The following is a 14768-nucleotide window of genomic DNA, read 5'->3' on the forward strand; positions in this document are numbered from 1 at the left end:
GCCATTCTTCAAGGGAAATGCCTAAAAAGACGTCACAATGCTGTAGACACCTTGGGGAAAACGTGTAAAATGTAAGCTCATTCGTAGCTCATTCACAGCCATATAAGGAGTCATTGGCATGAGGCGGTTTAAAAAAATGGGGCACTTCCTGGTTGGATTTTTATCTGGGTTTCGCCTGTAACATCAGTTCTGTGGCACTCACAGACAATATCTTTGCAGTTTTGGAAACGTCAGAGTGTCTTCTTTCCAAAGCTGTCAATTATATGCATAGTCGAGCATCTTTTCGTGACAAAATATCTTGTTTAAAACGGGAACGTTTTTATCCAAAAATTCAAAATAGCGCCGCCTAAATCCAACTGGTTTAACCATCGATGCCAGGGGCTCGGCCTGTTGAGAGCTGCATAACTGCTGTGGACCGCTCCTGCAGAGTAATGTCAGAGTCCAAAACAACTCTCTGCTCAGGGCCCAATTGAGGAAGTCCATTTAGCAACTGTTCAGTACACAGAGAATCACAATCCTCCGCCTTATAGAGGGCAAACAAAAAATCCACGGCATGTTGGTGCATTTCACTGTCATCAGTGGTCACCTTCCCATCAGGGAGACGAAAGCAGATCATCTGTTTGTGTTGCAATGTTGACTGTCCTAGGTTTTTTTTAAGCCCTAGGAGCATCCATATCCTTGAGGGTAGCAAAACGAGACCTAATCAAGGCACCCTCCACCCTTTTATGTAAAAACGACCTCAGTCTCTTGTCCTGTATGTTCATAACTAGTCCTGGGTCATTCTGAGTAAACAACTTCAGAACTTTAGATTTGATGTCCTCTTCAAGAGCCCTGATAGTCTCTTTAACTTCAATACAAGACAGGGCAGTATACTGTTGACAAAACAATTGTATTTGGGCTTTTCCAACCTCCCACCCTCCATTTTTCCCAAAACAACAAAAACCTTTCACAAAACATGGCATCATGTAACAAATTAACATTAAAATACCAGTAAGGTGATGGATGACCTTCGTGGACAGGACAAGTGAATATCAACAGTAACAATATGGTGATCAGAGAAACCCACAGGAGTAATATCACACCTTATACAACCCTACTACAGTATTGCTGAGATACATACAACCTGTCTAACCTTGTTGCACTGACACAACCTTCAATAATGTTTAACCAAGCCTAACTTTTGCATTCCTTACTCTCCACACATCAGCAAGCTCAAACTCAGTTAATAGGCCAGACAGGCGAGTGGCTGACCGCAGATGAGGTTCTTCAGCAGTCAACAGTAAAATCTACTGTACAATTCCAGTCCCCCCCTAAAACCATACACCCCTCTTGGTCACACCGTCTTAAGGTTTCCTTTATTTTATCAAAAACAACAATATGCTCTGTACCCTCATTAGGAGCACAAACATAAACAAATTAAAAATGAACATTACATCCACCTTGACCAATAAAACCAGTCCCTTGACAATCTCTGTTATAGATACCACAGTCACCCCTAAGCCTGAGGAAAACAAAATTGCCACCACAGCACTGCAATTAGTACCATAACTGAGCATGTGCTGCCCCTCCCACCACATACCCCAGTCAACCTCATTAGCCTCATCACTATGCGTCTCCTGTAGAAAAACTACATTGAGCCTTTTATGTTTTATTACTTCTAAACCCAAGCCCTCTTATTCCTGTCCCTTCCCCCATTAATATTGAGAGAACCTACCCTTAGTACCTCCATATAGAAAAGAGAAAGGAAAATCAGAAGAAACCACAGAGAAATCAAAGAGGAAAAACACACCCTATGAGGTATGATCATCATCATTTAATTTTCTCTTACCCTGACCACATTTCCCACTACCTTTTGCTGCAGTTACAGCAGTAACAAATTTCCTGAAGTGAAAACATTTCTTCTCACTCAACTGGTCTAACCCCACCGTCTTCTGTAACATCACAGCTGACCTCACAAACTCAACATCAAAAAAATCTGCCAATTTGACAGATTTCCCAAAAGTCTGATCCAGGAACCCATTTACCTCCTCTAGATTGTAAATTGAGTCGTCACCAGCTGCTATCTTATCAATAGAGATATCCATATCCTTCTCCTGATCCTCCTCAACTGAGGCCACAGACCCTTGACTCCCTTCTACCACATCCCTCTCAACACTCCTCACTTGCAGCCCATCACTCATACCAGGCATCTCCTCCACTACCTGGGAGACTAGCCCCACCTGAACCCCCTCCTGTACCCCATTTATCATAGTGGGCATCTCCTCCACTACCTGGGAGATTAGCTCCACATGAACCCCCTCCTGTACCCCAGCACTGGGCACCTCCTCACCAGTCTGAGGAAATGGCTCTTCAGATCCATCCTGACCTTCTACAACAATATTTTTCTGCTGCATAACATTTCCTTCTAATACAAGTTGTAACTCCGTGCCCTCAACATGGACAACTTGTTCTTCAGCAACAGGTGCTTGTGGCTGCTCTACCACTGTCGGCCCACCTCTCCCTACATCAGTGGGCCCAGGCATTACGAGGACCACCTGCGCCCCTCCCTCTGTCTTCTCCCTTTTCGGGCAAGCATGTTGCTTATGGTCAACACCCCCACACTCAAAACACTGTTGACTACCTGTACTAGCATACTAGCATAAGCCATATACAGTCTGTTGTCATACTTGACTTTAAATGATAACTCCAAAGTCTGCTACAGTGAGTCCAAAAACATAAACACCTGTCGCTGAAACGACATAACCTGTTTCAAAGCCGGGTGTTTGCAACCCAACAGGACAATCTTAATTGAACTTGCGAACTTCCCAAACCGCAATGAAGGAGAAAAAAGTGGTGTAACTTGAATAAACATTCCTTTAAGAAAGAAGTGCGCCATGCTCAACCATACAATCTACAAGGCGCTCTTCTTTAAGAAATACCACCACCGCGTTATTAATCCGTGACGCATAAGCAACATTCTCATATCCTACCTTCTCTCCTACGGCGACCAGAAACTCCTCCACAGTGACAGTAGCTTCAGTAACACACCTAAAGCCGTGCCGAAGTGACAGGTATGGCATCCCCATGTGGGTCACCATCCCAGCCAAAACCAGGGTAAATTCGACACTAATCATGCATAGGAAGAAAAAAAAGATTGCATCAAGAAAAGTAAAAGTAAAAGAAAAACCTAAATATCTAACTCTACACAATACTTGCACTCACTCACACAATTCCCAGCATGCACCAAACACTCACAGCAGAGACAGAGGGAGAGAGAGAAACTAATTTGGTTCTGTGAAAGTTCTTGAGTAGTGATAAATGTTCTCATAAGACAAGAATTGTCCAGTCGTGCTGATAATTACATAATGTTTGTAGAACTACTTCACCTGATGTTGCATGAATGTTCCTAGAACACATTTAATCTGTTCTTTAAAGGTTCCCAGAATGTTTCATTACGTTGTGGGAACAGTCTGGTGGGAACATTTTGGGATGTCACAAAATATATTTTCCTAAAACACAAACTGTCCAGTTGTGCAGATGATTCTACAATGTTTATTTTTGTGTGTAAAAATCATTCACCTGATGTTACAAGAACGTTCCCAAAACACATTCCGTCTTTTCTTTAAAAGTTCCCAGAATGTTTCATTAGGTTGTGGGAACAGGCTGGTGAGAACATTGTACTTTTAGGGCCTTCCCCTGACACCGCCTGGTATAGAGGTCCTGGATGGCATGACGCTTGGCCCCAGTGATGTACTGGGCGGTACGCACTACCCTCTGTAGTGCTTTGCAGTTGGAGGCCGAGCAGTTGCCATTCCAGCTACAGGCTGTTAGATTTGGGTATGTCTTCAGGCGGAAATTGAAAAAAGTTGTGGGGTAGCTCTAAGAGGTTAATTAATGTCCCCGACCATTAGGAGCGCCGCCTCTGGGTGAGCGTTTTTCTGTTTGCTTATGACCATATACAGCTCATTGAGTGCAGTTTTAGTGCCAGCATCGGTCTGTGGTGGTATGTAGACGGCTGCGAGAAATACAGATGAAAACAGATAGTATGGTCTACTCACTGCTTATCATAAGATACTCAATATTAGGTGAGCAAAACCTTGAGGCTTCTTTAGATATTGTGCACCAGCTGTTGTGTACAAATATGCATAGTTTCCCGCCCCTTGTCTTACCAGAGGCTGCTTATCCCAAATCAGATAATGTTTGTATTAGGGTGCACAAAACATTTATTTGAAAGGTTTAATTAGGTTGTGGGAACAATGTCGGTCCATTACAAGAGATAGGTTCCCAAAACACAAAATATGCACAACGAATGTTTAAGTTAGGTTGCACAGGAAACTGCGCATTGCCCTCCTCTTCGTCCCCGAGGCCGGTGTCGGCGCGCTGCTGGAGCCGTGCATCAAGGGGGGGGGGGCGAAGTCGGTTACATGTCAGTGTCATTGGGATTCATTGAAACATGCATTTCCTACCAGTTAGTACCAGGTACAGTAGTTACCACTTCGATTGAATTACTTCAGTTCAGGGTAAGCACCCGAAATAATCCTTCTTACCACACATTTTCCTAGTAAATACTAATTAAAAACCAGTTGAAACATGCCTGAAATGAAGTGTCACCAACACAGAACCGGTAGTTATCAATTTGGTTGAATTATTTGCAAATACCAGCTGAAACAAGTCTGAAAAACAGCCAATCCTCTCTACCCTCTGAGCCTTTTCCAACTTCCCAGAGCACTATATAGGTAGCATTTAGCATATGGGACCAGATGCATGTCGCATTGCAAACCAATTACAGGTCTAATGTGATTAGCCCTGCCACTATAACGCTTCCCAGATTAGCCCCGCAGACACAAGATACGGGCGGCAGAAGCACGATGACAGCAACAGCTAGCATCCTGTCAGTTCTCACTTCCTTAACATTCAGCAGCTGGCCTGGGGAGCGCCGACTCACAAGGACCCGATTTATTTATTCACTTAAGTAACCACACACACACCACCAGCTACTGTGACTTCACCTATCTTCTTGTGGGTGACACACATGCACACACAACACCCACGTGGGATGACAGTTACTGTCAGTTGTGTTTTCGTCATTCATATCGTCCCCACACTTGTCTTCTTATTTAGTCCACATTTGGATTCCTTAAACACTATTAATTTATGTCAATGTCACTCAATTTGACCACTTAGCCTGGCATATTGACAGTCAGTGCTGTTTCAATTTTTTCCTGTGTCTTTTAGGCCTAAGATTAGGGATGGACTGTGTCTCTGTATGGGGAGGTCTAGGAGGAACTGACTCATACCCTTTTCACAATAGCGTGCCGACCTGAACCATTCTGTTCTGGTTCAGATATACAGTATATATTTTTTTATGAATGTTCTTGCTTCTTCTCTACACCCACCATAGTTGTTGAAACTTTGCTGGAAAGGACAATGCCTGTACAATACCTTTCTGGTAGATGTGTAACCAGGCCACCACAATACTGCTGAATTTGACTCTACTCAGTAGTGTGAACAGTGTATCATATTGAAGCCGCATGGTTCCCTGACCATGAGATGGAACTCAAAGAGACAACATGGTTTGGTCTTGAAATGTTTTTGTCAGTTGTGACATGGGGGTCGACTTGGAGCTCAATGGAAGTTTAGGGCTTTCAGAGCCTACAAATCTCTCTCCGTCCTTCTCTCTGTCTCTCTTACTATCTCTCTCTTCTTATTCCTCTCTCTCTCCTCAATCTTTCTCTCTTTCATTTTGAGCCAGGATGGCTGCCTCACGCGGCCTGAATCAGTTCGAGAGAGTTGAGAGAGAGGGGCATTGACTGTGTGTTCCTGCCTGTCTCATTGCTTGCTGTGCTTCTGTTGGTGTTTCTAGGGCATGTGAAATTGCCACCCCAACACAAATCCCTCGCCGACTCACTAGTAGTGTGAGTCGCTCCTTTTTTCCTTCCCGGTTTGTTTGTTTGTTTCGCTTTCATTTCATCCTCTGTGAAAATGGTATACAATGAAATAGCTGAGGGTTCACTTTGACTGTCTTTCTCACACTAGCTAATTTGCTAAGCATAGACAGGCGGGACAAGTCGCTTTTGTGACTCAGCTGTGAACAACTTTGCTAACCTTGAGTTAAGCTTCATAGTGGTCAGTAAACTATGTTATTTTCATGAATTCTGGGAAATAAAGGTCCATAGTTCAATGAGAGGTGCGATTTTAGATGCTGCTTGATGTCACGACAACAACAAACAGTCAAAACAGTTGTACTCACCTTTCACCTGAATGAAACTTTGAATGGAAGATTGAGTTATTTGCAGAACTTTGAGTTGAGCATGTCAGATTTTGCATTTTCTATTGGTTTCCCTTTGACCACACAGAGCAAACCCAACCACCGCATGCCCCTCACCCAATCACATGAAGGAGTGGCGCAGCAGGTTCCCAGCCCCCTCGACAGATAACATTCAAATGTTTTCCATTTAATTTTGAGGAAGTAGCATTCACACAGTCTGGCTTGTCAAAGCGGTCGATCTTATCAACGGTTTTCTCTGCGCGGCGGGCCCCACTTGTTGTGCAGTATGCTATTGGACAGTCGAAATCAATGTGGCTTTAATAGATACCCTGGTCCTGCAATCTCCAAACCACCTCTACCTCCAGACCTCTTCCAGCCACCTCGATTTCAATCGATTTCATCTCAGGGATATAAAAAGCCAATGTGATGTTAACCATCCACAGTCCCTGCATGATCAAAGTCTGCATGGCTGTGTGTGTCTGAGGGGAAATTCCATTATAATATTAAGCCATGTCTCCATACTAGGCTATGATCCTCCCCTGTTGCTATAGATACATACTGGGACTCTACTGGGTAGTTAACCCCTTTGAGTTACTGGGACTTGAACCTAGAATGGTTGTGCTTTAACCAATTATAGGGTTGCTGTCATGGACTTTTAAGTGGATTTAGCTTGATTCTGCCAGACTATAACGTTTGCAGTATAATAATTGCTATCCTGTATAATGTAAACTGCTGTACAGTTTACAGTACAATTCACATTTGATTGATTGATGCTACATTCAGTGTTGAATGAAGACTGCCATTGGCAATACTTTATGCTTACAAGTTGAAGTAGTTTGAGTTTATTGATTCTAGCTCACAGATAAAATGGCAGAATATACAGTGCCTTGCGACATTTCAGGCTTCAAACATAATTTTTTGTGAAGAATCAACAACAAGTGGGACACAATCATGAAGTGGAACGACATTTATTGGATATTTCAAACTTTTTTAACAAATCAAAAAATGAAAAATTGGGCGTGCAAAATTATTCAGCCCCTTTACTTTCAGTGCAGCAAACTCTTTCCAGAAGTTCAGTGAGGATCTCTGAATGATCCAATGTTGATCTAAATGACAATAAATACAATCCACCTGTGTGTAATCAAGTCTCCGTATAAATGCACCTGCACTGTGATAGTCTCAGAGGTCCGTTAAAAGCGCAGAGAGCATCATGAAGAACAAGGAACACACCAGGCAGGTCCGAGATACTGTTGTGAAGAAGTTTAAAGCCAGATTTGGATACAAAAAGATTTCCCAAGCTTTAAACATCCCAAGGAGCACTGTGCAAGCGATAATATTGAAATGGAAGGAGTTTCAGACCACTGCAAATCTACCAAGACCTGGCCGTCCCTCTAAACTTGCAGCCTATGAGGCCCATGATCACTCTGGATGAACTGCAGAGATCTACAGCTGAGGTGGGAGACTCTGTCCATAGGACAAGAATCAGTCGTATATTGCACAAATCTGGCCTTTATGGCAGAGTGGCAAGAAGAAAGCCATTTCTTAAAGATATCCATAAAAAGTGTTGTTTAAAGTTTGCCACAAGCCACCTGGGAGACACACCAAACATGTGGAAGAAGGTGCTCTGGTCAGATGAAACCAAAATTTAACTTTTTGGCAACAATGCAAAACGTTATGTTTGGCGTAAAAGCAACACAGCTCATCACCCTGAACACACTGTCAAACATGGTGGTGGCAGCATCATGGTTTGGGCCTGCTTTTCTTCAGCAGGGACAGGGAAGATGGTTCAAATTGATGGGAAGATGGATGGAGCCAAATACAGGACATTTCTGGAAGAAAACCTGATGGAATCTGCAAAAGACCTGAGACTGGGACGGAGATTTGTCTTCCAACAAGACAATGATCCAAAACATAAAGCAACATCTACAATGGAATGGTTAAAAAATAAACATATCCAGGTGTTAGAATGGCCAAGTCAAAGTCCAGACCTGAATCCAATCGAGAATCTGTGGAAAGAACTGAAAACTGCTGTTCGCAAATGCTCTCCATCCAACCTCACTGAGCTCGAGCTGTTTTGCAAGGAGGAATGGGAAAAAATGTCAGTCTCTCGATGTGCGAAACTGATAGAGACATAGCCCAAGCGACTTACAGCTGTAATCACAGCAAAAGGTGGCGCTACAAAATATTAACTTAAGGGGGCTGAATAATTTTGCACGGCCAATTTTTCAGGTTTTGATTTGTTAAAAAAGTTTGAAATATCCAATAAATGTCGTTCCACTTCATGATTGTGTCCCACTTGTTGTTGATTCTTCACAAAAAAATACAGTTTTATATCATTATGTTTGAAGCCTGAAATGTGGCAAAAGGTCGCAAAGTTCAAGGGGGCCGAATACTTTCGCAAGGCACTGTACATCATAATGAAATTGTGTGGAGAATAGGAAAAGAAAAAACTAACTTAAAATGTAATAATACATTTCCTAAAATAGAATACAAGACACTTAAAACATTGCAGGACATTTTTCACAATGGAAACTGAAATGTTAAATAGTGATTGTTAAACATTGTTTTTGTGGGGGAAAACATTTGAGTTATTATACAGTCTGACAGCAGTGCGTAGAGTGGCGGTTCGTACGGGCAGTGATACCGGACAGTTCGTGGCTGTTTCTTTGAAGCCTAGTCGAGTAGAGTGGCGGTTCATATGGGCAGTGATACAGGACAGTTTGTGGCTGTTTCTTTGGAGCCTAGTCGAGTAGAGTTGCGGTTCGTACGGCCAGTGATACAGGACAGTTCGTGGCTGTTTCTTTGGAGCCTAGTCGAGTAGAGTGGCGGTTCGTACGGGCAGTGATACAGGACAGTTCATGGCTGTTTCTTTGGAGCCTTAGTCGAGTGGAGTGGCGGTTCGTACGGGCAGTGATACAGGACAGTTCGTGGCTGTATCTTTGGAGCCTAGTCGTGCAGTCGAACTAAATGACACAAAAAAATGTGATGATGTCACAGCTACCATATGATACAAGGTAACCTCAGTATCACAGTGTTTTAAAAATAAACGCAGGAAAATTATAGAAGGATTACCTGGGGGGGAAATGTTATTTTACCTGACACGGAAATATTTTGGTTCCGATTTATTTCCCTGTCAATTTATGTTGTCTTGATTGTTGTACTAGGACTGTACATTATTTTCATAATCTACTGATAAGATGGGAATGGAGAATTAATGTTTTGCACGTCGGAGCAGTTTGCATGTAAATCATGCTGTGACAAGGCAATCAAGTCCTGAGAAGAATAAATACATTTCACACAGGGGGAAGAGTCCATTAAACTGTGACCCTGATAGTCCTGCAAAACACACACTCTCACACACACACACACACACACACACACACACACACACACACACACACACACACACACACACACACACACACACACACACACACACACACACACACACACACACACACACACACACAAACAGTGCAAAACAAGGCTGCCTGGAGTGACAGGTCTATCATTATGTCCTGTTGACTTCGTGATGGCCTCTGAATGAAACATGTCTCTTCAAGGTAGGAAAAGTCTGTGGGGACTTCACTGTGATGCCAGTGCTGCAGTGCTGTCAGCTGAGACAGCAGTGTGTGTGTGTTTGTGTGTGTGTGTGTGTGTGTGTACAGTTTCAAGACAGTGGCCAACAGCACGCCACATCAATTTAAAGCTTCCAGACATCCAAATATTTCCATATAAATGTTCAATGATGTGCTACATTCACATTGACCTTAATATTTACCTTATCTACTATAACCTACTGTACCAGCCATATACTATACTGTTATTACCATAGACAAAGGATGGTGGGCGAGAGTTCATCTTGCTAGCACATTACAGTCAATGACATTGGATGTATACAGCGTAAATTAATGTGTATGGATAAAAAGCTAATGACAAACAAACATGGCCAATCCGATTACAACCTTAACAACCCCAACCCACCAAATGAACACAAACAGAGCGAGAGCGCATTATCCAAAATAAACCCTCTCTAAAAATAACTAAATTATGAATAGCATGATGAAATGTATTAGATTAATTGGAAACGGGCAGTAGTCTAGCTAACTGAGTCTTTCGTCTATTTTTGTTTCCGTACAATGAGGGTAAATTGTGGTCTATGGATGGGCTTTGAGAAACGCAGGACTATACACAAAGCCGCAGAGGTCCATTTGTCTAAAGCTCAGTGACAGGTCATTATCATTACACTCCCTTCTGAGACTCTGTTCCAAATTGCACCCTATTGCCTATATAGTGGACTACTTTCTACCAGGGCCCATAGGGCTCTGGTAAAATGAAGTGTGCTATGTAGGAATAGGGTGCCATTGGGACGTAACCTCTGAGAGTCTAAATTAGATTTATAAAACGGGTTGTTTGGATCCTGGATACTGATTGGACAAGCAGCCCATATAGCTGCGCTGTATTTGCCGTCACAGACACACTTTTGCCTGGTAAAGCCTGTTGCATGCTTCCCAGTCGAAGCAGTTCCCACATAGAGTACCAGTAAACATTTTGGACACACCTACTCGTTTTTTCTTTATTTTTACTATTTTCTACATTGTAGAATACACATCAACACAATGAAATAACACAAATGGAATCGTGTAGTAACCAAAAAGGTGTTAAACAAATCTAAATATATTTTATATTTTAGACTCTTCAAAGTAGCCACCCTTTGCCTTGATGACAGCTTTGCACACTCTTGGCATTCTCTCAACCAGCTTCACCTGGAATGTTTTTTCCAATAGTCTTAAAGGCGCTCCCAAATATGCTGAGCACTTGTTGGCTGCTTTTTCTTTACTCTGCAGTCCACTCATCCCAACTGGGTTGAGGTTGGGTTATTGTGGAGGCCAGGTCATCTGATGCAGCACTCCAAAACAAAAACAAAAAAATTATAATCACTCTCCTTCTAGGTCAAATAGCCCTTACACAGCCTAGAGGTGTGTTGGGTCATTTTCCTGTTGAAAAACAAATGATAGTCCCACTATCAAGCGCAAACCAGATGGAATGGCGTACCACTACGGAATGCTGTGGTAGCCATGCTGGTTAAGTGTGCCTTGAATTCTAAATAAATCACCAACAATGTCACCATCAAAGCACCCCCACACCATCACACCTCCTCCTCCATGCTTCATGGTGGGATCCACACATGCAGAGATCATCCGTTCACCTACTCTGCGTCTCACAAAGACAAGGCTTTTGGAACCAAAAATGTCAAAATTGGATTCATCAGATCAAAGGACAAATGTCCACCTGTCTATTGTCCATTGCTCATGTTTCTTGGCCCAAGCAAGTCTCTTCTTATTGGTGTACTTTAGTAATGGTTTCTTTGCAGCAATTTAAACATGAAGGCCTGATTCATGCAGTCTCCTCTGAACAGTTGAGGTTAAGATGTATATTTTACTTTTATTTGGGCTGCAATTTCTGAGGCTTGTAACTCCAATGAACTTATTCTCTGCAGCAGAGGTAGTTCATGAAGCTGGTTGAGAGAATGCCAAGAGTGTGCAAAGCTGTCATCGAGGCAAAGGGTGGCTACTTTTATGAATCTCAAATATAAAATAATACTTTTTGGTGTCTTTTTTTGTTATTTCATAGTTTTGATGTCTTCACTATTATTCTACAATGTAGAAAATAGTAAAATATTAAGAAAAACCTGGAATTAATAGGTGTGTCAACCTTTGACTGGAACTGTACACTAAATTAAATTAAGAATTGACAATCATTCTGTCAAAACACATGCAATGTTAAGATTGCTTTTTAGTTACGTTATTAAAACATTAAGATTTCAATTGATTAACTAATGATTCATCTGTATTTTCAACATTAAACAACAGTGATGTCACTAAAAGGTTAAATGTTGTACAATGCATGGGAAACAAGAGTTAACCATATACATCAATTTAAGTACCACAGACACACATGCATGTGCACGTTTGTAATTGAGTGTTAACTGAGTAGCCACATCCACAGCTACTGTACTTCCTCATGTTGATCCAATAGAGAGGGGAGAGGCCACATGTGTCATAGGTAAATATGACAGGAAACGCACATGGTTATGGTGGATGATTGGACAGAGAGAGGGGAGAAAGGAGAGAGAGAGAGAGAGAGAGAAAGAGGGAGGGATAAATCATTGGTCAGTAGCCCGGAGCCAAAGTGAAATAAGCTGCAATTTGCTTAATAAAATTATGGACCACGTTGAACTACACAAAGGCAGGCGGTGGCTGGCTGCGGAGAGCATTCGCTTCAGGATCTCCTCTGCCCCTAACTTGCACACAGGGGCTAGCAGTGGTGTGTGAAGTGTGCACACATCCATTCTGACTTTGACACACACACACACACTTGCACACTCCATTTCAGCCACCTCTCGCACTGAGGTGCAGGGTGTCATCTACGCACGCCACCTGTCAGCTTTAGAAAGAGTCTCCACCAAACGCTTGTCCACCCATAACCCGGCGGAAAATACCCAGGGGTGGGAACTGAAAAGGGGCATGCACCACCAGGCTAAGGAAGAGGGGGACCCTCCAAAATTGCAAGGGGAGGAGGAGGGGGACTCGTACCCCACAGGCTCTTCGGGAACCCAGTCTGCCCCCTCTCCCGAGACCACTATGGAGGGGGAAACTCAGCTGGAGGAAGAGGGGACCCCTGCTCTGACCCCCTACCCCAACAGTAGGCACGGGGGGTCCTGTCGCCCGGGGTGTCTACTAGTGGCCCTGATCTTGATGCTCATCTCTCTCCTCGGCAGCTGGGCGGTGGTCCACCTCACCCTGGGATCCCGCGGAACCACGCCCTTCAGGATCCAGGCCAGTTATGACCGGCCGATCGAGCAGGACGCCACCACCACCACCGACCCGGGTTTCACCACTATCATCGAACCGGGCTTCACCACCAACTGCACAGTGGGTAAGTGAACATCTAAGCTAGCAATTGCTGTGTTGTGTGTCTGCACGCTACTGATTGTGCTGTGGAGTGGGTAGAAGTTGAGGCTAAAAACTGATCCAAGATCAAATATTTGGGTTCTACTAATAGTTCCTTATAGAGAAGGTTAGGAATTGGAGTTGTCTAATCTGGTCCTGGATATGTGGTTATATGGGCACTGTCTACCTCAAGTGGGTGCTGTACATCCACATCTATGTAGATAACATAGCTGATTCGCTCTAAAAATTCTCATCTGCTGTTCCCCCTACTTTATTTAAATCAAACTAAATGTTATTGGTCACATGTGCTGAATACAACAGGTGTAGACTCTACAGTGAAATGTTACTTATGAACCCATTCCCAACAGTGCAGATTTAAAAAGTTAGACACATATTTATAAACAAAAAAAATGAAACAATAACACAATCAAAACAATAAATACATATTAATTAAAAGCTTACCAAAATGCCTGTCTTTGAAGGCATGTGAAGTATACATTTCATTTTTCTGTAGCCTTGAATCGAGTGTCAAAGGTTTCTTGCTCACATCTTTACACTTCCTTTTTGTTCAATTTACTGTGTTCCAAGCACAATGCTCTCAGTGATGTATTGAAAATTACTAAATAAAATAACTGAATAAATAGCTTAAATGTGATATTTATGTAATATGAATGTTATATTTTATTATTTCATCTTATTATCATTATTTCATATTATTTGTCTTTGGATTGAAAAACTTAGTTAAATTAGCTACTACTGTATTTGCTTCTGTGGAATACAGTGAACTTTGGAAACAGTTGTTGCTTTCATAGCTAAAGTTTTGATGGCACAGCAATGGGTGTTTGAAAAGCCTTGCAAATGTTTTAAGCTGGAGATTTTAACGGCTGCCGTTCTGGATGCTAACCCAATTACTGTATGTTGTGAAATTAAATGCACGGATGGCGTGCTACAGGGGGATAATATCGCTCTATTTGAACCCTGAGAGGTCCTTAAATTAGGTTAATCCTGCTGATTCAATTTCCTCAAAGCTGGATGCAGAAAAGTAGGGACCCTTGCTTTGAGGTTTCGAGGAAGTGTACATTATTATAGAAATGTGGTATAAGATGTGGATTTCAAAAGAGTAACAAGTTGAGTTATAGTTTTCCACTTTGGGTTATTAGAACAGACAAATCACTGTTACAGCAGCTGTTGTGTGTCAGTTAAAGTAGAGAAACAGAGTGTGGACAAATACTTGATGGGATGTCCGCACTAAATTAATATTCGCAAGTGACCAAGCGTCACCATAGAGCTCGACTGTTTAGGCATAGACTTTACACAAAAGTCAATTGATATGTTTTTTGAAAAACTATGTTTTTCAGAAATCTGTTTTGTGAGTTACTAGATAGAAGCTGCAAACAGAGTAGTCTGCAAGTACTAAACTTTAAGAACCATTGCATATGAAAGTGCAGACAACTTATCTTCTAACAAACAGTGACAGAAAAGTTTAGGAGGTAGTCGCATCCTTCAGTTTGATACACAGTTTCCCCTTTAAACAGTTCTACTGCATCGCTCTGAGTCTTAACACCGAC

At 42.3% G+C, this 14768-nt stretch overlaps 1 protein-coding gene across 1 annotated transcript in view; it reads left to right on the forward strand.

The window, feature by feature from the left end:
* Window positions 1–14768, forward strand: part of alk (ALK receptor tyrosine kinase) — a 738611-nt gene that overhangs the window by 556766 nt on the left and 167077 nt on the right. The window contains exon 5 of the mRNA XM_052470437.1: window positions 13029–13186. Coding sequence (XP_052326397.1) covers window positions 13029–13186 — 158 coding nt within the window. The remainder of the gene's footprint in view (window positions 1–13028; window positions 13187–14768) is intronic.

The sequence above is a fragment of the Oncorhynchus keta genome, chromosome 2 (genome assembly GCF_023373465.1).
Source record: "Oncorhynchus keta strain PuntledgeMale-10-30-2019 chromosome 2, Oket_V2, whole genome shotgun sequence".
NCBI lineage: Eukaryota > Metazoa > Chordata > Actinopteri > Salmoniformes > Salmonidae > Oncorhynchus > Oncorhynchus keta.